This window comes from Oncorhynchus keta, chromosome 28 (genome assembly GCF_023373465.1).
Source record: "Oncorhynchus keta strain PuntledgeMale-10-30-2019 chromosome 28, Oket_V2, whole genome shotgun sequence".
Taxonomy (NCBI): Eukaryota; Metazoa; Chordata; class Actinopteri; order Salmoniformes; family Salmonidae; genus Oncorhynchus; species Oncorhynchus keta.
Genome location: NC_068448.1, coordinates 74,053,540 through 74,075,446, shown reverse-complemented (window position 1 = coordinate 74,075,446; position 21,907 = coordinate 74,053,540). Strand labels below are relative to the sequence as shown.

The 21,907-nt window shown below is 39.7% G+C and overlaps 2 protein-coding genes across 2 annotated transcripts in view; one reads left to right on the top strand and one right to left on the bottom strand.

The window, feature by feature from the left end:
* Positions 1-3,070: 3,070 nt before the first annotated feature.
* LOC118361787 (sialic acid-binding Ig-like lectin 12) overlaps positions 3,071-21,907 on the bottom strand; it is an 89,775-nt gene continuing 70,938 nt past the window's right edge. The window contains exon 8 of the mRNA XM_052484250.1: positions 3,071-3,328. Within this exon, the coding sequence (XP_052340210.1) occupies positions 3,071-3,328 (258 nt within the window). The remainder of the gene's footprint in view (positions 3,329-21,907) is intronic.
* LOC118361785 (sialic acid-binding Ig-like lectin 7) lies at positions 9,227-17,839 on the top strand. Its single transcript, XM_052483906.1, has 8 exons — positions 9,227-9,316; positions 9,547-9,619; positions 12,952-13,338; positions 13,467-13,772; positions 13,908-14,174; positions 14,404-14,497; positions 14,610-14,667; positions 14,987-17,839. The coding sequence occupies exons 1-8, from the start codon at positions 9,230-9,232 to the stop codon at positions 15,257-15,259; spliced, it is 1,545 nt and encodes a 514-aa protein (XP_052339866.1). The 5' UTR covers positions 9,227-9,229; the 3' UTR covers positions 15,260-17,839.

Genomic DNA, 21,907 nt, shown 5'->3' with positions numbered 1-21,907 from the left:
TGGAATAGGTGATGTTGTGTCCTCTTCATGACTGTATTGGTGTGTTTGGACAAGGATAGTTTGTTGGTGATGTGAACACCAAGGAACTTGAAGCTCTCAACCTGCCCTACTACACTGCCCCGCTCGGCCCTCCTTTTCCTGTAGTTCACTATCATCTCCTTTGTCTTGAGCACGTGGAGGGGGAGGTTGTTGTACTGGCACCACACTGCCAGGTTTCTGACCTCCTCCCTAGACTGAACCAGGTTTTTCTCTAGTTTTGCCTATTCCATTTATTTTTATCCTAAAACACTTGATGACAAGCATACCCATAACATATTGCAGCCATCACCATGCTTGAAAATATGAAGAGTGTACTCAGTGATATGTTGTGTTGGACATAGAATTAATTTCTTTGCCAAATGTTTTGCAGATTTACTTTAGTGCCTTATTGCAAACATAATGCATGTTTTGTAAAATTGTTATTCTGTACATGTTTCCTTCTTTTCCCTCTTTCATTTAGGTTTGTATTGTGGGGTAAGTAAAATGTTGTTGATTCATCCTCAGTTTTCTCCAATCACATCCAATCACAGCCATTAAACTATGTAACTGTTTTAAAGTCACCATTGACCTTATGGTGAAATCAGTGGAGGCTGCTGAGAGGAAGACAACTCATAATAATGTCTGGAACGGAGCAAATGGAATGGAATCAAACACATGGAAAACATGTTGGATGTATTTGGTACCATTCCACCTGTTCTGCTCCAGTCATTACCACGAGTATGTTCTCCCCAATTAAGGTGCCACCAACCTCCTGTGGGTGAAATCCCTGTGCAGTGTTTTTCCTCTCCGGCGACTGAGTTAGGAAGGACGCCTGTATCTTTGTAGCGATTGGGTGTATTGATAAACCGTCCAAAGTGTAATTAATAAACTCACTACGCTCAAAGGGATATTCAATGTCAGATTTATTTTATTTTTACCCATCTACCAACAGGTGCTCTTCTTTGTGATACATTGGAAAAGCTCCCTGTCTTTGTGGTTGTATCTCTTTGAAATTCACTGCTTGACTGAGGGACCTTACAGAAAATTGTATGTGTGGGGTACAGAGATGAGGTAGTCATTCAAAAATCATGTTTAACACTAGGATTGCACACAGAGTGAATCCATGCAACTCATATGACAAGTTAAGGAAATCTTTACTCCTGAACTTATTTAGGCTTGCCATAGAAAAGGTGTTGAACACATATTGACTTTCAGCTTTTAATTGTTATGTCTAAAAACATAATTCCACATTGTGTGTCGAACAGTGACACAAAATCTCAATTTTAAACAAGTTAATGAGATGTTAAATGTTGGACCAATAAGACCAAAAGATTCCATGGAAATTTAATTTAAAGGTTTTTATTACAGTGCAATTAATTAACAACCTGAAATTCAACCTCAGTTGTTTTGTTCATTTAACCTTAAATATAAAAACTTACAAGATACATTATAAATAGATACAGTTGAAGTCTGAAGTTTACATATACTTCAGCCAAATACATTTAAACTCAGTTTTTCACAATTACTGACATTTAATTCAAGTAAAAATTCCTTGTCTTATGTCAGTTAGGATCACCACTTTATTTTAAGAAAGTGAAATGTCAGAATAATAGTAGAGAGAATGATTAATTTCAGCTTTTATTTCTTTCATCACATTCCCAGTGGGTCAGAAGTTTACATACACTCAATTAGGATTTGTTAGCATTGCCTTTCAATTGCTCAACTTGGGACAAACATTTCGGTTAGCCTTCCACAAGTTTCCCACAATAAGTAGGGTGAATTTTGGCCCATTCCTCCTGACAGAGCTGGTGTAACTGAGTCAGGTCTGTAGGCCTCCCTGCTCGCACACACTTTTTCAGTTCTGCCAACACATTTTCTACAGGATTGAGGTCAGGGCTTTGTGATGGCCACTGCAATACCTGTGGATATATACACTTTTGTACCTGTTTCCTCAAGCATCTTCACAAGGTCCTTTGTTGTTGTTCTGGTATTGATTTGCACTTTTCGCACCAAAGTACGTTAATCTCTAAGAGACAGAATGCGTCCCCTTCCTGAGCGGTATGACAGCTGCGTGGTTCCATGGTGTTTATATGTTCTTTTGATTTTCCCATAGTGTCAAGCAAAGAGGCACTGAGTTTGAAGGTAGGCCTTGAAATACATCCACAGGTACGCCTCCAATTGACTCAAATGATGTTAATCAGAAGCGTCTAAAGCCATGACATCATTTTCTGGAATTTTCCAAGCTGTTTAAAGGCACAGTCAACATAGTGCATGTAAACGTCTGACCCACTGGAATTGTGATACAGTGAATTATAAGTGAAATAATCTGTCTGTAAACAATTGTTGGAAAAATTACTTGTGTCATGCACGAAGTGGATGTCCTAACCTACTTGCCAAAACTCTAGTTTGTTAACAAGGAATTTGTGGAGTGGTTGAAAAATTAGTTTTAATGACCCCAACCGAAGTTTGATTTACTTCACCTTTATTTAACCAGGTAGGCTAGTTGAGAACAAGTTCTCATTTGCAACTGCCACCTAAGTGTATGTAAACTTCCGACTTCAACTGTATAAACTGAAAATAGATAATATTGTTATTCTGGTAACTGCACAAAAGATTAAGATAAACAGTAACTAGTAGATGTTAACACCATTCTGCTGTCATGTAGACTTACTTCACCAACTTCCTGTCTTGTATCAGACCACTGTCTCTCCAACTAACTGTCTCTTCTCTCCTCAGTCATCATTGACTTTATATGGTCTTAAACTGCCTTCAGTGAGCTAGTTGAACTCAGCAGTTCCTCTATACTGGAACCCATTAAACAGATGCTCTGTGAACTCAACACTCAAAATAAATGGTCTAAAATAAAGAGTAGCCTGCATCATCATATCAACACTATAGTAACAGATAAACTCTTTTCATCCCAGAAAATTCTACAAATATGCAGATAAGCAAAGAGCACACAATTATTAATGTAACAAAAGTACCAATAGAAACAGATACACAATGACAATACTTTACCTAAAAACACTTAAAAAAATGAACATGCACCTCTTTAATTCACTTGTGCATAAAGCTCATCTAGGTTGTTAAGTGGTGGTAACTGGGCCCTACTCCCAGTCACGTTGACTTCAGCGTACTCACTCTCCTGTCCCTGGACCCTGTCCTGGGCTGTAGCTGGGGTCTCTTTGGTCTGTAGTTTGGAGAAGTCTATGTCACCGTATTGGATCTCTTCAGGCTGGTCTTCTGCAGGTTCCTCTGGTTCCTCTCCGGCTGTGGCCTGGTTAGTACACACTGTCCCAACCGGGGAGTTCTGTGGAGAGAACACAGAGAGAGGAACAGGTGTAAAGCTCTAAGCTCAGTAATGTGTAAAATGTGTAAGGTCAGCAGGTTACACAACACATACTGAGTGGATGACAATGAAAATGTCAATTCAACTGACAGGTGTAAAGACAGTAAACACTGTCAAAGTCCAACAGCCATTCTGTTATCATTCCATGTCATTGCAGGATGTGGCATTGCTTTCGATGTGGTCATCTCCCCCTAAACTTGCTCTGAAATTATGTTAACCTCATGGCTTTAAATAGTTTCAGCATTAATTCAGTACTTCCTTAGACACACTTTGTAGATGGTTTTGTAAGTTGAGCCTTATTCCCACCTGTCCCTGTGGACTGTCCGTCCTTTCAAGTCCATCGTGGAGCCTCGAGTTTCTCCTCCTGGAAGACATTTAGAAAGGTATTCTGAATGCACTGAGAGGGTTTCCATATGCAAAAGCACAAACACAGCAAAAATAATAGTTTTCTATTGATTCCAGGAATAGTTTTTTACCATCAAAAAACACTGATCAGGCTGATAAGCAAAAGGACCCCAAAGTTCCTGCTGCAATCCCAAAAAACATTGGGTTAACAGTCTCTTCTTGCCCTGAAAATGCAGCACATATTAGGTCATTTCTCACATAAAGATCTGCAATGTACACTACATGACCAAAAGTATGTGGTCACCTGCTCATCGAACATCTCATTCCAAAATCATGGGCATTAATGTCAATGTCACGAAATAGCTGAATCCATGCATTTGAAGGGGTGTCCACATACTTTTGAATATATAGAGTATATGTAACCTACGATTGTGCCCTACGTGCCCGTTTTACCTTTAATTAACATCTTAACGATCGGACCTAAAATGACATACCCAAATCTAACTGCCTGTAGCTCAGGATCTGATGCAAGGGTATGTATATTCTTGATACCACTTGAAAGGAACCACTTTGAAGTTGGTGGAAATGTGAGGGAAAGGGAGAGGGGGATAAGTAGCCAGTTGTCCTACTGAATGTATTCAACAGTAACCTCTCTACCGCATTTAACCCAACCCCTCTGAATCAGAGAGGTGAGGGGGGCTGCCATAATCGACATCCACGTCTTCGGCGCCCAGGGAACAGTGAGTTAACTGCCTTGCTCAGGGCCACTGATTTTTACTTTGTCAGCTTTACTTTGTCAGCTCAGGGATTCGATCCAGCAACCTTCCGGTTACTGGCCCTAACGCTCTAACCACTAGGCTAGTAAAAGATAAAACAAAGGAAAAATATGCGTTTTTTAAAGTGTTTCATTATCTTTGAAATGTAAGAGAAAGGCCACAATGTATTATTCCAGTTTAGTCACAATTTAGATTTTGGCCACGCAGAGTTTTAGACTGATCCTATGAACCATTGCGTTTCTGTTCAAAATGTTGTATCAAGTCTGCCCAACTATGCCTAATTGGTCAATATATGCATTTTCAAGTACATAGCTGTGCACTCTCCTCAAACAATAACATGATACGTTTTCACTCTGACAGCTACTGTAAATTAGACAGTGCAGTTACAGTGGTTCCTCCTTTAAAAGTTGTGAGACTTAGAGGTACCCAGCATCACAGCTTCATTGCTACAGAACACCGCAAGGGGGAGTTAGAGCACTCATTATGCATTTGGGTCCCAAGGTTTTTATATGACCAATCATATCAAGTGGTTCCAATGACGAATTTGATGTGAGCCACCCATCCCTGGTGACTTTCTTCAGCAAAGATAGCTGACAAATAAAAAGCAAATTTAAGTAATTATAACGTCATAACGAGTCAACCAAAAAATGTACAATTGAGAGGAATGTGTTAGTTAATGTAGATTGTGCATATTTTTTTGACAAAAATTTTAACTTTCGAAAATAGCTATTTAGCAAGTTTTTTTCAGTCATATCCAATACCAGGTGAATCAAACTCCATTCTTTGAATGATGCTGTGTCTGCATGTATGTATTACAGATATACACTTCAACAGTGTTTACCACTCCTGCTCCTGGGACATCAATGATTACACATTGTAACTATGCAATAGACTAGAAACATGATTTAAGTAAAGGCTGATTTCTAATTCATATATACAGAATAAAAAACAGTACATCCTGCCAGCACGCCCACAAGCGAGCCACTCAGGTGGAGAATGAGGCGTGGAAGAGAGCGTGGAACGAGATTGGAGTAACAATCCAGGCTATTTGCTCTGAGACCGGCATAATAATGTAATGAAACAAGCAGGGAACAGGTTTTGAACCTTCAACATTCTAGCCTGAAGTCCAGCACGCTATCGACTGTGCCCAAATATATTAATTGGGGTTGGGGTCGATTGTGGCTAAAAACACTTCTATCAATTGGAATCTTTAACATGTGGAAAGGGGGAAAGTATTATTATTAGTTTTTCACAAGCATAGCAGGATGGGCATTTAGCTAAACAATAGACTATTCAACCTTTACTAAATAAATGTTGAATAGCCGAGCTAGGTGTGAAACCCCCCCCCCCAACTTGAGCTCGGTGTGAACCTCCCACTCCCTTCTCCCCAACTTTCAAAAAATAATCTTTCCACCTACTGTACCTACACACGTATCTACCTACACACGGTTAATGTTCTGAATTTAAAAAAATTCATAAATATCTATGTATATATATAGATAGATATATATCGAATTCAGGTTGTATCACATCTGACCGTAATTGGGAGTGCCATAGGGCGGTGCACAAATGATTCTCACTAGTGTTGAGTAATGTTCTGTTAAACATTGTGACGGTCTTATATATTTCAAGAGCATATTGAAGTTAGAAACAAAAGCCTACAACTATTTTAGCACCGTTTCGCATGGCCCTGAGACAAGTGTGGGGACTGGTCTTGATGAATCAATTAGATTTTTCCCCACACTTAATGTCCGTTTGGGTATTGGTTAGACAAGAATTAGAAAATGAGTGTGCAGAAATGGTATGCTCTTAGTGTAACCTTTATAGGCAAGTCAGTTAAGAACAAATTCTTATTTAAAAGGACAGCCTACTCCTTCCTCCCCGTAGGGGAATTGAACCCGGTCTCCCACCTGCCCTGCGGGAATTCTTTAGCTAAATAGCCCAGTACTGTACTGCCGACCATCACGTTGTACAGCACCACATTTTCCATTCCATACTAATGGAAACCCAGAGGGTTTTTCATTTTTTTCTTGGAATAGAAAAAACATAATATTAATCAAAATAATTAAGCAAGTACCAGTCAAAAGTTTGGACACACCTACTCATTCCAAGATTAAAAAAAAAAAACTATTTTCTACATTGTAGAATAATAGTGAAGACATCACAACTATGAAATAACACATATGGAACCAGTGATGTTAAGAACAAATTCTTATTTACAAGACAGTCTACTCCTTCCTCCCTGTCAGGGATTTGAACCCCCGTCTCCTGTATGCTCCGCATTCTGTAGTACAGCCTGTTCTCCCTTATGTAAGGAATTAGGTACTTTCCCGTGTTTACTACAGTATGTATTGTAGACTGCACAGTAGCCCAATAAACAAATGCAGCTGGCTCATATCTTCAAATCTTGCTTCATATCTTCATATCTTCATATCTTGCTTTAAATGTTTTATTATCCAAATGTAAAAGCATATACTGTACGGTACTGTATTTCTTCATCAGGATCTTGATGCTTTTGTTAATAAAATAATGATAAAAATACTCTTTCAAAATGCCGATGTTGATTTAGTTATGGATCCATAATGAATTACTGTGGGAATAAATATCACTGATTTACAGAAATATTGGAACAAAGTTGTCTAATGAAAGCAAACTATTTAGAATCCTCCAATCCTCATGCTGTAGCCTACATCTGACCGTCATGTTGAACAGCATTACCCTGAGGGTTTCGTTTTTTAATTTTTCTCGGAATAGAACACCAAAATAATAATCAAATTAATTAAGCCAAATTTCTTAAAATCAATCCAATTTACAATGTTTTCACAAAAAAGGTTTTAAATTCTCTGGTAACGGAAGACAATCAAATGTTTCTCAAAGATGCCCTCAAAGATGCCCTCTGGTGGTCAAACTAGCAATAACTTGCATTAACAGAAAAAAATGGCTGACAAATAGATAACGTACCAAAGAATGCTGCAGCAGGCAGCAAGGTGTGCCTCAGTATGACGCAACTTTTAAAGGAGGAACTACTGTAGATTAACAAGAATTTAAGCTTTCTGCCCATATAAGACATGTCTATGTCTACGTCCTAGGAAATGTTCTTGTTACTGTCACACCCTGACAATAGTTTGCTTTGTATGTTTCTATGTTTTGCTTGTTCAGGGTGTGATCTGAGTGGACATTCTATGTTGTGTGTCTAGTTTGTCTGTTTCTGTGTTTGGCCTGATATGGTTCTCAATCAGAGGCAGGTGTTAGTCATTGTCTCTGATTGGGAACCATATTTAGTTAGCCTGTTTGCTGTTGGGTTTTGTGGGTGATTGTTCCTGTCTCTGTGTTTGCACCAGATAGGGCTGTTTAGGTTTTCACATTTCTTGTTTTGTAGATTGTTCATGTGTAGTTGCTTTATTAAAGTACCATGAATAGAAACCACGCTGCGTTTTGGTCCGCCTCTCCTTCACCACAAGAAGACCGTTACTTACAACATCATGCTAATCACATCAGCGCACGTTAGCTCAAATCAAATGTATTTATATAGTCCTTTGTACATCAGCTGATATCTCAAAGTGCTGTACAGAAACCCAGCCTAAAACCCCAAACAGCAAGCAATGCAGGTGTAGAAGCACGGTGGCTAGGAAAAACTCCCTAGAAAGGCCAAAACCTAGGAAGATACCTAGAGAGGAACCAGGCTATGTGGGGTGGCCAGTCCTCTTCTGGCTGTGCCGGGTGGAGATTATAACAGAACATGGCCAAGATGTTCAAATGTTCATAAATGACCAGCATGGTCAAATAATAATAATCACAGGCAGAACAGTTGAAACTGGAGCAGCAGCATGGCCAGGTGGACTGGGGACAGCAAGGAGTCAACAGCCTTCCCGTGGGGGGGACCGATCACATAGAGGATAAGAAATTATTTTGGAAGTAGATTAGGATTACAGAATGGCACCTGATAGCATATGATAGCAAAATGTATAGAATTGCAGGAAATTAGCTTTAAAACAGAAACCTTTTCTATCAGCAAATGTTCCTCTGCACCATGGCAAAATGTGTTTAATAGCAGGAAAGTAAGCTCAGGATCCCAAATGCGGTCATCCAACACTGGATAGGAGAGCATTTCCCTAACCCTAACACTTTTACCTAACCTTAACCTCAGTCTCCTAACATGCATAATTAATTCTCCTAACCTACTGCATAAGTTCTCGTAAACTCCTATGAAAAAGTAAATTCCATATCGAAGTGACTTGAAAAGTTTGTATCTGTGGCATTCAGCCCAAAAGGCTATTCTTGGCAAATAGACTTCAAAGAGGAAGTTGGTATAGGAGAAGTTGAGTGGTGTGTAAGAATCAATTACAGTTACTCTGTTTCAAACCAAGTCTGTTTTTCATGTTGAAACATAATGTGACAACCGTATGTTTTGTATCAAACTAAAATTGAACTTTTTCCTGTTTTGTCTTGAATAAATGAATAGTGGATTTTTGTTCATGATTTAACTATATGTTTAAATCAAACACACATTCCCATTCAAGCCTGTGAGATAGAGGAGAGGGAGATGGTTATAATGATGTTTCCTTTGTTGTATTCTAACAATTTATTAGGGGCAGACTTAGTGATTTGGGGGCCCGTTTCTAAATGCTGCTGACCTGTCCTACCGTGAGAAATACCGTTAAATACCATTAAATACCGTAGTATTCTTTAAAAAAAAATCTCATTACAGTTATTAGGAAGTACGTCACAGTTGAGATGTGAGATGTGCCACATGAATTTCATCACTTTAGTTTGTCAGACCTCACTATGTGTGTGTTTCTGCTGTAGACAGTTTACGTTACCGTCTAAGGCAAGTATCGACTTCTTCACTATATTTTCTGTTCATTTTAATGTTCAAAATAAATTAAAGGAAATTAATTCTGAGTAATGAGATTCAATATGTTCTAATGTACTGCTGTTTGTTCATGTATTAACTTTACAACTGAAGGACATAGTGTATTTGATATGGAGATGGTTTAATGCAATGTGTTGTGTGAGTTAAGTTACTCCACCAGTAAGTGTATGTTTGTACTGTTTCAGGTGATCAGTAGTGTGAGTTCTCACATGGCTTGTCCTGAGAACATGTTTTTTCTCATTGGCCTCTTTATGTCAGGTGAGTCTTCCACACAACAACAACTAGTTATGAATCAGACATAAAGGAATAACCACAAGTCATTATATTTTATGGGATGTGCGATATACTGGCTTTTTAACTGTGTAGAAAAGTGTACAATTAATTCCTGATTAGTACATTTAATAATCTGGATTTAAACTCTGCTGTGAAAAAGTTTTAGCATATTTTTGATACTGAATGTTATCAGATATTCAATCAAAAGCTGATATTAGATAAATGGAAACTGAGTGAACAAATAGCACAACATTTACATACTTATTTGATTTATTTTTTAAACAAAGTTATGCAACACCCAATGTCCCTGTGTGAAAAAGTAATTGCCCCCTTATACTCAATAACTGGTTGTGCCTCCTTCAGCTGAAATGACTCCAACCAAATGCTTCCTGTAGTTGTTGATCAGTGTCTCACGTTGCTGTGGAGGGATTTTGTCCCACTCTCCCGTGCAGAACTGCTTTAACTCAGTGACATTTGTGGGTTTTCAAGCATTTGTGGGTTTTCAAGCTCGTTTCAAGTCCTGCCACAATATCTCAATTGCGATTAGGTCTGGACTTTTAGTAGAACATTCCAAAACTTTAAATTTGTTGCTTTTTATCAACTCTCATGTAGACTTGATTGTGTGTTTTGAAATGGTGGCACAACCAGTCATTGAGAGTAAGGGACAAATTACTTGGTCACACAGAGGAATTGGGTGTTGCATAACTTTGTTAATGAAATAAATGAAGAACTATAAAAAAAAGTGTTATTTGGTAACTCAAGTTCTCTTTATCTAATATTAGGTTTCGGTTGAAGATTTTACATTTTGTATAAATTAAAGAAAAAATAGAGAAACAGAAAGGGGGTAAATACTGTTTAGTTTCACTGTATGTTCATGTGAAACCGACGTCAGTATGTGGCTAACAGTATATCTTCCACCACTGTCCCTGTCCCCATACCGGGCTCAAACTAGTGGTCATCTGCTCACAAACACACGTCACCTCAATCCTTGACAACACACCAACCAATTGAAAAATCACCGGTACATTTAAATAAATTCATAATAATGTTATTGGGAGAGACTGTACCAATAATGTGTATTAACTCTGGATCGCTGATTCTATGTAACGGCCAATGAGAGACTTTAAATCCACCGGTCTCTATATATGGGACTCCCCAGAAGAAGCAGTCCTCCATAAGAATGAATGGAATTATACAGTATTTAAATCAAATGTTTCAAGGACTAAATTACATGTATTTCAGTATTTTGTTTTAGAAGGGACAGTAAAGTTAGTACTCTATAAATAAAATACTGTCTTTACATGTTTATTTATTTTATTTGTTATGTTCAGGTGATATAAAAAGCATTATCTGGAGCACACCCAGAGAAAATGACTTAGTGTAGAGGTGCTGACTAAAGGTGAATACACTGTAAGCTATAAAAACAAAGAGAGTTGCACACTCTATATATATATATATATATATATATATACTCCCAGTAATATATTTGGTAAAACACTAACGTTTCGGCTCATTGTTCTTTCTTCAGGGTAAAGTCATGAATGTTTGAACCAGGTTATGTCGACAAACAGTGCAATTAGTGCAACATTGACAATAGTGAGGGGTGTGTCATAATTATGAGGTTCATTAGAATGAATTGAATAAAACTGTTAAAATGATAGTTTACAGCATATTGAATATATGAGGCTATTGTTATCATTAACATTAGTATAAGATTAGCATCAACATACATTATTGTTTAATTTAATTTCACATATATTTAATTGTTTCCAATTTCATTAAACGTTATAAAATTGTAATCTTTTGGTTCATCAATAATGCACAATAAGCATCATCAACAGGGGAACATATTGGTTCTACGCTGATAAACTGTAGAAAGAATTTATTCATTTAAACAACTTCTTCATAAAAATAATTGTTCATAAAAATAATTGTTCATAAGAAGGGCCTGAGATCAAAGTCAATATTCTGACCACTAGGGGTCAATGTTTTAAATAGGAAATCCAGTAGGCCTCCCTCTGCAGTAGTAGGATCTCCATGTTACCTCCTCTCCTTGGTAGAGCAACATGCTCAATACCTGTGTATTTGAGGGAGGAGATGGGATGGTTAGCTTCAACAAAGTGAGCTGCTACTAGATAATCAGTGTTCTTGCAGCTATGCATTGTTTTAAATGTTTTTTGTTTGTAATGAGTAGGCTTTCCCAAATTTGTCTTGCAAGAGATGATATCTCCAATATTGCGAGATCACCAGTGGGGTTCCTTGAAGATGTGTACAATTTTTTTTTGTCTGATTGTAGAACATCTCAGTGCTTTTTCAGGATTCCTTTAATTTTCTCTGAACATTTGGTGTTCTTAGTGCAAAAGACTGTTGCATTGTTTTCTTCTTTGGTTTAGTTTTTAGCAATCCTCTCTTGGTTTTTGAGATATTTTCATCATTGCAGCATCAATACTTTTTTCCTTGTAGCCTCTGATTTTTAAATTATTTTTCATTTTCTTATTATTGCTGTCAAAGTCTGAATGTTGGCCACAGATTAGTTTAACCCTGCATAACTGGCTATATGGTAGACTATTCCTGAGGGGAAGGGGATGCATACTATCCCCACATAGCAGGGTATTGAGGTCTGTTGGCTTTGTGTACAAGTCTGTATGTAATGCATCATTCTCTTTGATGATCCATAAGTCCAGATAGTTTATTTTTCTCTCAACAGTCTGCATGGTGAATTTGAGATATTCAGAGTTCTCTTTTAGCAGAGTTTGAAATTAATTTAGTTCCTGCTGACTTCCTTCCCAGTGCACAAAGACATCATCTATGTATCTCTTCCATGAGAGGATTTTAGAAAGTAGGGGGTGTGTGTCTGTTTTGTAAGTGGTTCCTCAAATTGTTCCACATACAGGTTCACATAGTTGGAAAAGGGGGAGAGGCCATGGCTACATCCTGAAATGAAAGGAAAAAGTCTGACTCAAAGATGAATTAGTTATTAGATAATACCAGTTCAGTGAGATACAAGATGCACTCATTGGCTGGAACAAGGATAGGGTCTCTCTGCTGAAGGAAGTGTTGTAGGTCACAAAATATAATTTAAAAGTCTGCATTAAGGTATCTCTAATAGAATATACTTGTCAAAAACGAATGTAGACATTAATGAATGCATTTCATTAGCTTCCAACATCTGTTTTACACTGGAGGAGGAGTAACAAGATGGCTGTGCAGTGGCTTCCAAACAGAGGCTCCTGTTAGTCATCTAGGGTTAATACATATCATTGGACTGAACTGATAATATATCAGAACCTCCCTGATTGTTGTCTTTTATGTTGCAGGTGTTTTGGACTGTTTTGGTCAACGAGATTTGATCACCACAATGCCAGGTAGACTGGATGTACTGACTGGCTCCTGTGTGCAAATCCCATGTTCATTTGATATTCCTGACCAACATAAGGATACATTTAACAGCGCAATACTACTCTCTGGAGTGTGGATTAAAGAATCCCCATACTTTGGTGAGCGTCCGGACAATGTGATATTTAACAGTCGTGAGACGGTCAACAGATATCAAGGGAAGATAACTGGAAACATGTTCCAGAAGAACTGCACCACAGTCTTCTTCAATGTAACCACCAATTACACTGATAAATACTACTTTAGGATTGAGAGTCAACCATACCGTGCAACAGATCCTGAAAAGTCTGTTAATATAGTTGTCAGGGGTAAGAGACAATTTAACTGTTTACCAACTATTTTTTCCAGTTTATATTCCTTTCATCAAAGATAAGAGAAGAATAAGTGGACAGTTTAACTGTTAGTGTAAAATATATTTATCTACAATGTATTACAGATTTTCCTTCCAGTCCCATCCTTACAGTCTCAGGTGAGGTGAAGGAAGGGACCCCTGTCAGCTTGAACTGCTCTGCTGTCGCTCCCTGTCCCGAACACCCCCCTGAGCTGACATGGACTCTTCCAACACAGTTCACAACTGAGAACCAACTGCAGGAGAATCCAGACCAAACCAAATCAGTTCTCTCCACGGTGACCTTCACTCCGTCATACCTTCATCATGAGAAGAACATCACTTGTACTGCAGTTTACCCAGTAGGGACAAGCAACAAGACAGCTGAACATAACATGATGCTTAACGTTTCATGTAAGATTTAGTAACCGGTTCCAGTAGAATAGATCATTCTATCATGTTTCACTGATGATTGTAATAGAGTGGTTTTGATGAGACTATTCAATATACCATATCCAGATACATTCTAAATGAACCCCTCTCCCCCAGTCTCTCCTAAGGACACCTCGGCCTTCATCAGTCCAGCTGATCCAGTATCAGTGGGCAGCTGTGTTAATCTGACCTGCAGCAGTACAGCCAACCCTCCTGTGATAAACTTCACCTGGTTCCAGATCTGTGGAGATAAACCAACACAGGTAGCGTCTGGACAGAGTTACACCCTCAATGTGACTGTTGGTGATGGAGGACTGTACTTCTGTGAAGCAAGAAATAATCACGGCTGTGGGAAGTCAAAGGAAGTGCAGCTGGCTATTAAAGGTAAAAATGGGCACGTAGTGCACAATCGTAGGTTAGATATACAATATATATTCAAAAGTATGTGGACACCCCTTAAATGCTTGGATTCAGCTATTTAATGACATTGACATTAATGCCCATGATATTGGAATGAGATGTTCGATGAACAGGTGACCACATACTTTTGGTCATGTAGTGTACATTGCAGATCTTTATGTGAGAAATGACCTAATATGTGCTGCATTTTCAGGGCAAGAAGTGACTGTTAACACAATGGCTTCTGGGATTGCAGCAGGAACTGTGGGGGCCCTTTTGCTTATCAGCCTGATCAGTCTTTTTGTATGGTAAAAACCTTTCCTGGCATCAATGTAAAAACCAAACTGTATGTTGTGTTTGTGCTTTTGCATATGAAAACCCTCTCAGTGCATTCAGAATACCTTTCTAAATGTCTTCCAGGAGGAGAAACTCGAGGCTCCACGATGGACATGAAAGGACAGACAGTCCACAGGGACAGGTGGGAATAAGGCTCAACTTACAAAACCATCTACAAAGTGTGTCTAAGGAAGTAATGAATTAATGCTGAAACTATTTAAAGCCATGAGGTTAACATAATTTCAGAGCAAGTTTAGGGGGAGATGACCACACCGAAAGCAATGCCACATCCTGCAATGACATGGAATGATAACAGAATGGCTGTTGGACTTTGACAGAGTTTACTGTCTTTACACATGTCAGTTGAATTTACATTTTCATTGTCATCCACATCCATGTGTTGTGTAACCTGCTGAACTTAGAGCTTTACACCTGTTCCTCTCTCTGTGTTCTCTCCACAGAACTCCCCGGTTGGGACAGTGTGTACTAACCAGGCCACAGCCGGAGAGGAACCAGAGGAACCTGCAGAAGACCAGCCTGAAGAGATCCACTATGGTGAAATAGACTTCTCCAAACGACAGACCAAAGAGACCCCAGCTACAGCCCAGGACAGGGTCCAGGGACAGGAGAGTGAGTACGCTGAAGTCAACGTGACTGGGAGTAGGGCCCAGGAACCACCTCTTAACGACCTCGATGAGCTTTATGCACAAGTGAATAAAACAGGTGGATGTTAAGTATTTTGCCGATGAGTATTAAGTGTTTTTCTGTACAGTATTGTCATTGTGTATCTGTTTCTATTGGTACTTTTGTTACATTTATAATTGTGTGCTCTTTGATTATCTGCATATTTGTAGAATTTTCTGGGATGAAAAGTGTTTAACTGTTATTATAGTGGTGATATGATGATGCAGGCTACTCTTTATTTTAGACCATTTATTTTGAGTGTTGAGTTCACAGAGCATCTGTTTAATGGGTTCCAGTATAGAGGAACTGCTGAGTTCAACTAGCTCACTGAAGGCTGTTTAAGACCATATAAAGTCAATGATGACTGAGGAGAGAAGAGACAGTTAGTTGGAGAGACAGTGGTCTGATACACGACAGGAAGTTGGTGAAGTAAGTCTACATGATGGCAGAATGGTGTTAACATCTACTAGTTACTGTTTATCTTCATCTTTTGTGCAGTTACCAGAATAACAATATTATATATTTTCAGTTTATACAGTTGAAGTCGGAAGTTTACATACAGATAGGTTGGAGTCATTACAATTCATTTTTCAACCACTCCACAAATGTCTTGTTAACAAACTATAGTTTTGGCAAGTAGGTTAGGACATCTACTTTGTGCATGACACAAGTAATTTTTCCAACATTTGTTTACAGACAGATTATTTCACTTATAATTCACTGTATCACAATTCCAGTGGGTCAGAAGTTTACATGCACTATGTTGACTGTGCCTTTAAACAGCTTGGAAAATTCCAAAAAATTATGTCATGGCTTTAGACGCTTCTGATTAACATCATTTGAGTCAATTGGAGGTGTACCTGTGGATGTATTTCAAAGCCTACCTTCAAACCCAGTGCCTCTTTGCTTGACAAAGAAATCAGCCAAGACCTCAAAAAAGAAATGTAGACCTCCACAAGTCTGGTTCAATTTCCAATTGCCTGAAGGTACCAAGTTCATCTGTACGAACAATAGTACGCACATATAAGCACCATGGGACCACGCAGCCGTCATACCACTCAGGAAGGAGACACGTTGTTCATCCTAGAGATGAACCTACTTTGGTGCGAAAAGTGCAAATCAATACCAGAACAACAGCAAATGACCTTGTGAAGATGCTGGAGGAAACAGGTACAAAAGTATATATTTCCTCAGTAAAACCAGTCCTATATCGACATAACCTGAAAGGTCGCTCAGCAAGGAAGAAGCCAATGCTCCAAAACCGCCATAAAAAACGGCATAAAAAAGATAGACTACGGTTTGCAACTGCACATGCGGACAAAGATTGTAGTTTTTGGAGAAATGTCCTTTGGTCTAATGAAACAAAAATAGAACTGTTTGGCCATAATGACCATTGTTGTGTTTGGAGGAAAAGGGGGAGGCTTGCAGGGGTGGCAGCATAATGTTGTGGGGGTGCTTTGCTGCAGGAGGGACTGATGCACTTCACAAAATAGATGGCTTCATGAGGGAGGAAAATTATGTGGATATATTGAAGCAACATCTCAAGACATCAGTCAGGAAGGTAAAGCTTGGTCGCAAATGGGTCTTCCAAATGGACAATGACCCCAAGCATACTTCCAAAGTTGTGGCAAAGTGGCTTAATAAGGACAACAAAGTCAAGGTATTGGAGTGGCCACCACAAAGCCCAGAAGATTTGTGGGCAGAACTGAAAAAGCATGTGTGAGCAAGGAGGCCTACAGACCTGACATAGTTACTCCAGCTCTGTTAGGAGGAATGGGCCAAAATTCACCCTACTTATTGTGGGAAACTTGTGGAAGGCTACCCGAAACGTTTGACCCAAGTGAAACAATTTAAAGGCAATGCTAACAAATACTAATTGAGTGTATGTAAACTTCTGACCCACTGGGAATGTGATGAAAGAAATAAAAGGTGAAATGAATCATTCTCTCTACTATTATTCTGACATTTCACATTCTTTAAATAAAGTGGTGATCCTAATTAACCCAAGACAAGGAATTGTTACTTGGATTAAATGTCAGGTATTGTGAAACTGAGTTTAAATGTATTTGTTTAAGGTGTATGTAAACTTCCCACTTCAACTGTATATCGAGGAACTATTAATATAATTTGGCTAAGATGTATTTTGGTCTTATTGGTCCAACATTTAACATTAAAATGGATAACATTGAGATTTTGTGTCACTGGTCTACACACAAGGTGGAATGATGTTTTTAGACATAAAAATGAAAAGCTGAAATGTCTCAAGTCAATATGTATTCAACACCTTTTCTATGACAAGCCTAAATGTCACGTCCTGACCTTCCTTTTTTATGTCTCTATTTTGGTTTGGTCAGGGTGTGAGTTGGGGTGGGCGTTCTGTTGTTCATTCTATGTTTTGTTCTGTGTGGTGTATTTCTATGTGTTTGGCCTGGTATGGTTCCCAATCAGAGGCAGCTGTCAATCGTTGTCTCTGACTGAGAACCATACTTAGGTAGCCTGTTCCCACCTGTGTTTGTGGGTAGTTGTTTTCTGTCTCTGCACCAGACAGAACTGTTTTGTGTTGGTCTATTTTTTGTTGTTATTTTGTCTTAGTGTTCTGAGTTAAAATAAATATTAACATGGACACTTCCCACGCTGCGTTTTGGTCCGATCTTGTCTACTCTTCATCAGACAAAGAGGATTGTTACACTAAATAAGTTCAGGAGTAAAGATTTCCTTAACTTGTCACATGAGTTGCATGGATTCACTCTGTGTGCAATACTAGTGTTAAACATGATTTTTGAATGACTACCTCATCTCTGTATCCATTTAACATTTACATTTAAGTCATTTAGCAGACGCTCTTATCCAGAGCGACTTACAAATTGGTGCATTCACCTTATGACATCCAGTGGAACAGCCACTTTACAATAGTGCATCTAAATCTTTTAAGGGGGGGGTGAGAAGGATTACTTTATCCTATCCTAGGTATTCCTTAAAGAGGTGGGGTTTCAGGTGTCTCCGGAAGGTGGTGATTGACTCCGCTGTCCTGGCGTACCCCACACATACAATTATCTGTAAGGTCCCTCAGTCAAGCAGTGAATTTCAAACAGATACAACCATAAAGGCAGGGAGCTTTTCCAATGTATCACAAAGAAGAGCACCTGTTGGTAGATGGGTAAAAATAAAATACATCTGACATTGAATATCCCTTTGAGCGTAATGAGTTTATTAATTACACTTTGGATGGTTTATCAATACACCCAATCACGACAAAGATACAGGAGTTCTTCCAAACTCAGTCGCCGGAGACGAAAGCAAATGCTCAGAGATTTAACACACAGGAGGTTGTTGGCACCTTAATTGGGGAGAACGGGGGCGCTAGAAAGCGTGCTATGGTGTAGACGTGCTTTGCTAGAGCTCCCTCTATTTTGAAACAAATTAGTATTTAACTTCAAACAAATATGACAAAGGGAAAAGGCACAAAAAAGGGGGCGCTAAACAAGATAATTTGAATGAGATAGACAACGAACCAATTTCAACGTCGCCAACCCACGAGGAGTTAGCTGAAGAGTCTAGCTTCCAAGAGTTCCCCACAGAGCCTACTCAAATTGACATACTGGCTGCCATAAACTCACGAAGCAAGAAGGTGGACACAAGGTTGGCTGATATCTCAAAGAGTATTGGGTCTTTGGCCGAAACTGTGAAGGCAACTCAGGGAAGGGTGCATGAGGTTGAGCAGACGACAGTCGATCACGAGGCCAGGCTACAGGACATAGAGAAACAGTGTCCAACGTTCAAAAATGACAACAAAACCCTGAAAGCCCGACTGGAAATGCTCGAGTCGCATTCAAGACGCCAGAACATCCGAATATGTGGGATCCAGGAGGACACTGAGAAAGGGAAACCCACTGAATTTGTCTCGGAGCTGAAACAGGCATTGCTGGGGAGTGAACACTTCAAAACAGCCATCCTGATCGACCGCGCACACAGATCTCAGGCAACGAAGCCGGCCAAGGGCGGGCTACCGAGGCCATTCATTGTACGGCTGCACTATCCCCAGACCAGGGATCTCATCCTCAAGCTGGCTAGTCAAAAGTTCCCCCTTAACTTCAACTGAGCCAGGGTGGCTTTCTTCCCAGATCTTACCTTGGAGGTGAGGAACCAACGGAAAGAGTATGATGAGGTACGCAACAAAAGCAGGGCGGCCAACATCCGATATGGATTCCTCTTCCCAGCCCGGTTTAAGGTGACAGTCGAAGGATCAACACGTACGTTTGACAACCCAAAAGAGGCCGATCTGTTCTTGACAAGCAAGCTCCCTGGCTGAGGATACAGAACGGCTGTGTCAGCCGGCTAAATGACCAAATACAGGCCAGGAATGGGTTTGAATGTCATTTCGATTAGAAGATCAGAAATTGGGACTTATATGATAGGTGAGATGTTGTGGCTAATATAGCATTGTTTAGCACATCATGTTTTAGCGACACTCACCCCCTAACGTGAGAGTTAAGTGTTAAGTGTAATTTAATATTTGTTTATATGTGGAGCATCTATAGACGACGAGTTAGTTCAAGCTGTATGTCTAGACACCCTAAGCTTTGTGTGTTAGCCAAGGAGTGCTTCGTTCTGGGAAGTCACTCAGTAAAGGGACGGGAGGGGGGATGGGGTCTGTGTTTTATGTTCACGTTTATTAATAGTACAGGTGGCCTGACAAGCTCCCACACGGTGGGTCGTTTTGTATGACAGCATCATACAAAACGTCATCAATTTGCTCTAAAATAAGAAAAGCCATATAGTGACAGAGCACAGAGTAGACCAGGTGGAATAAAGATAGTCAGCTGGAACTGTAATGGCTTAGGGCATGTGGTGAAATGAGCTAAGGTTTTTTCTCATCTTAAATCACTGGGTGCTGACATAGTGCTTCTTCAAGAAATTCATATTAAATGCTCCGCTCAGGCCAAGCTACAAGTAGGCTGGATCGGTCAGATATACCAGTCTAACTTTGATGCAGAAGCGAGAGGGGTAGCAATCCTGATAAGGAAAAACATTCCTTTTGTTTACTCATCCTCGATTTCAGATCCTAATGGTCGGTATATTATTGTGGCTGGTACACTGACTTCGAAACCAGTAACCTTGGTCAATTTATATGGACCCAACTTCGAAGATCCATTATTTTTTCAAACGGTATTTAAGGACATCCCAAATATCTTTGATACAAGTGTTATTGTTGGAGGGGACTTTAACTGTACGTTAGATCCTCTTTTAGATAAACAGCTATCAAGGTCACTTCAACAATCAAATGCCAATGTCTGTGTAAATACATTGATGACAACCTTAACATTGTCGATATTTGGAGACTGACGCAAATTAAATTAAATGTACATTTTGTTTGCAATAAGGCATTAAAGTAAATCTGCAAAATATTTGGCAAAGAAATTCACTATGTCCAACACAACATATCACTGAGTACACTCTTCATATTTTCAAGCATGGTGATGGATGCAATATGTTATGGGCATGCTTGTCATCAAGTTTTTTAGGATGAAAATAAATGGAATAGAGCAAAGCACAGGCAAAACTAAAGAAAAACCTGGTTCAGTCTGATTTTCAAAAGACACTGTGACACAAATTCACCTTTCAGCAGGACAATAACCTAAAACAAAAAGCCCCTACTTGGGCTTGAACGAAGGACCCTGTGCACACATCAACAACTGCCTCGCACGAAGCATCGCTCCACAAAAGCCATGGCCCCTGCAGAGCAAGGAGAACAACTACTTCAAGGTCTCAGAGCGAGTGGCGTTACAGATTGATACGCTATTAGCACCCCGCTAACTAGCCAGCCATTTCACATCGGTTCACATCACCACCCTTTTGACATCCTCCTTTTCCGCAGCGACCAGTGATCCGGGACAACGGGTCAACAGCATCAATGTAACAGTATTGTTTCAGTCTCTCTCCTCGCCCCTACCTGGGCTCGAAAAAGGGACCCTCTGCACACATTAAATCTGACACCCACGAAGCATTGTTACCCATCACGCCACAAAAGCTACAGCCCTTGCAAGATTGAATCCTACTAAGATTGAATCCTACTACACCGGCTCCGATGCTCGTCGGAAGTGGCAAGACTTGCTAACTATTATGGACTACAAAGGGATTCCACAGGTCAACATTCACAAGGCCACAGGGCCAGACGAATTACCACGATGTGTACTCTGAGCATGCGCTGACCAACTGGCAAGTGTCTTCACTGACATTTTCAACCTGTCCCTGGTTGAGTCTGTAATACCTATATGTTTCAAGCAGACCACCGTATTCCCTGTGCCAAAGAACACCAAGTCAACCTGCCTAAATGACTACCAACCCATAGTACTCGTGTCTGTAGCCAGGCTGGTCATGGCTCACATCAACACGATCATCCCAGAAACACTAGATCCACTCCAATTTGCATACCACCCCAACAGATCCACAGATGACGCAAACTCTATTGCATTCAAAAATGCCCTTTCCTACTCGGACAACAGGAACACCTACGTGAGAATGCTGTTCATTGACTACAGCTCAGTGTTCAACATCGTAGTGCCCTCAAAGCTCATCACTAAGCTAAGGACCCTGGGACTAAATACCTCCCCCTGCAGCTGGATCCTGGACTTCCTGATGAGCCGCACCCCAGGTGGTAAGGGTAGGCAAAAACACATCTGCCTCTCTGATACTCAACA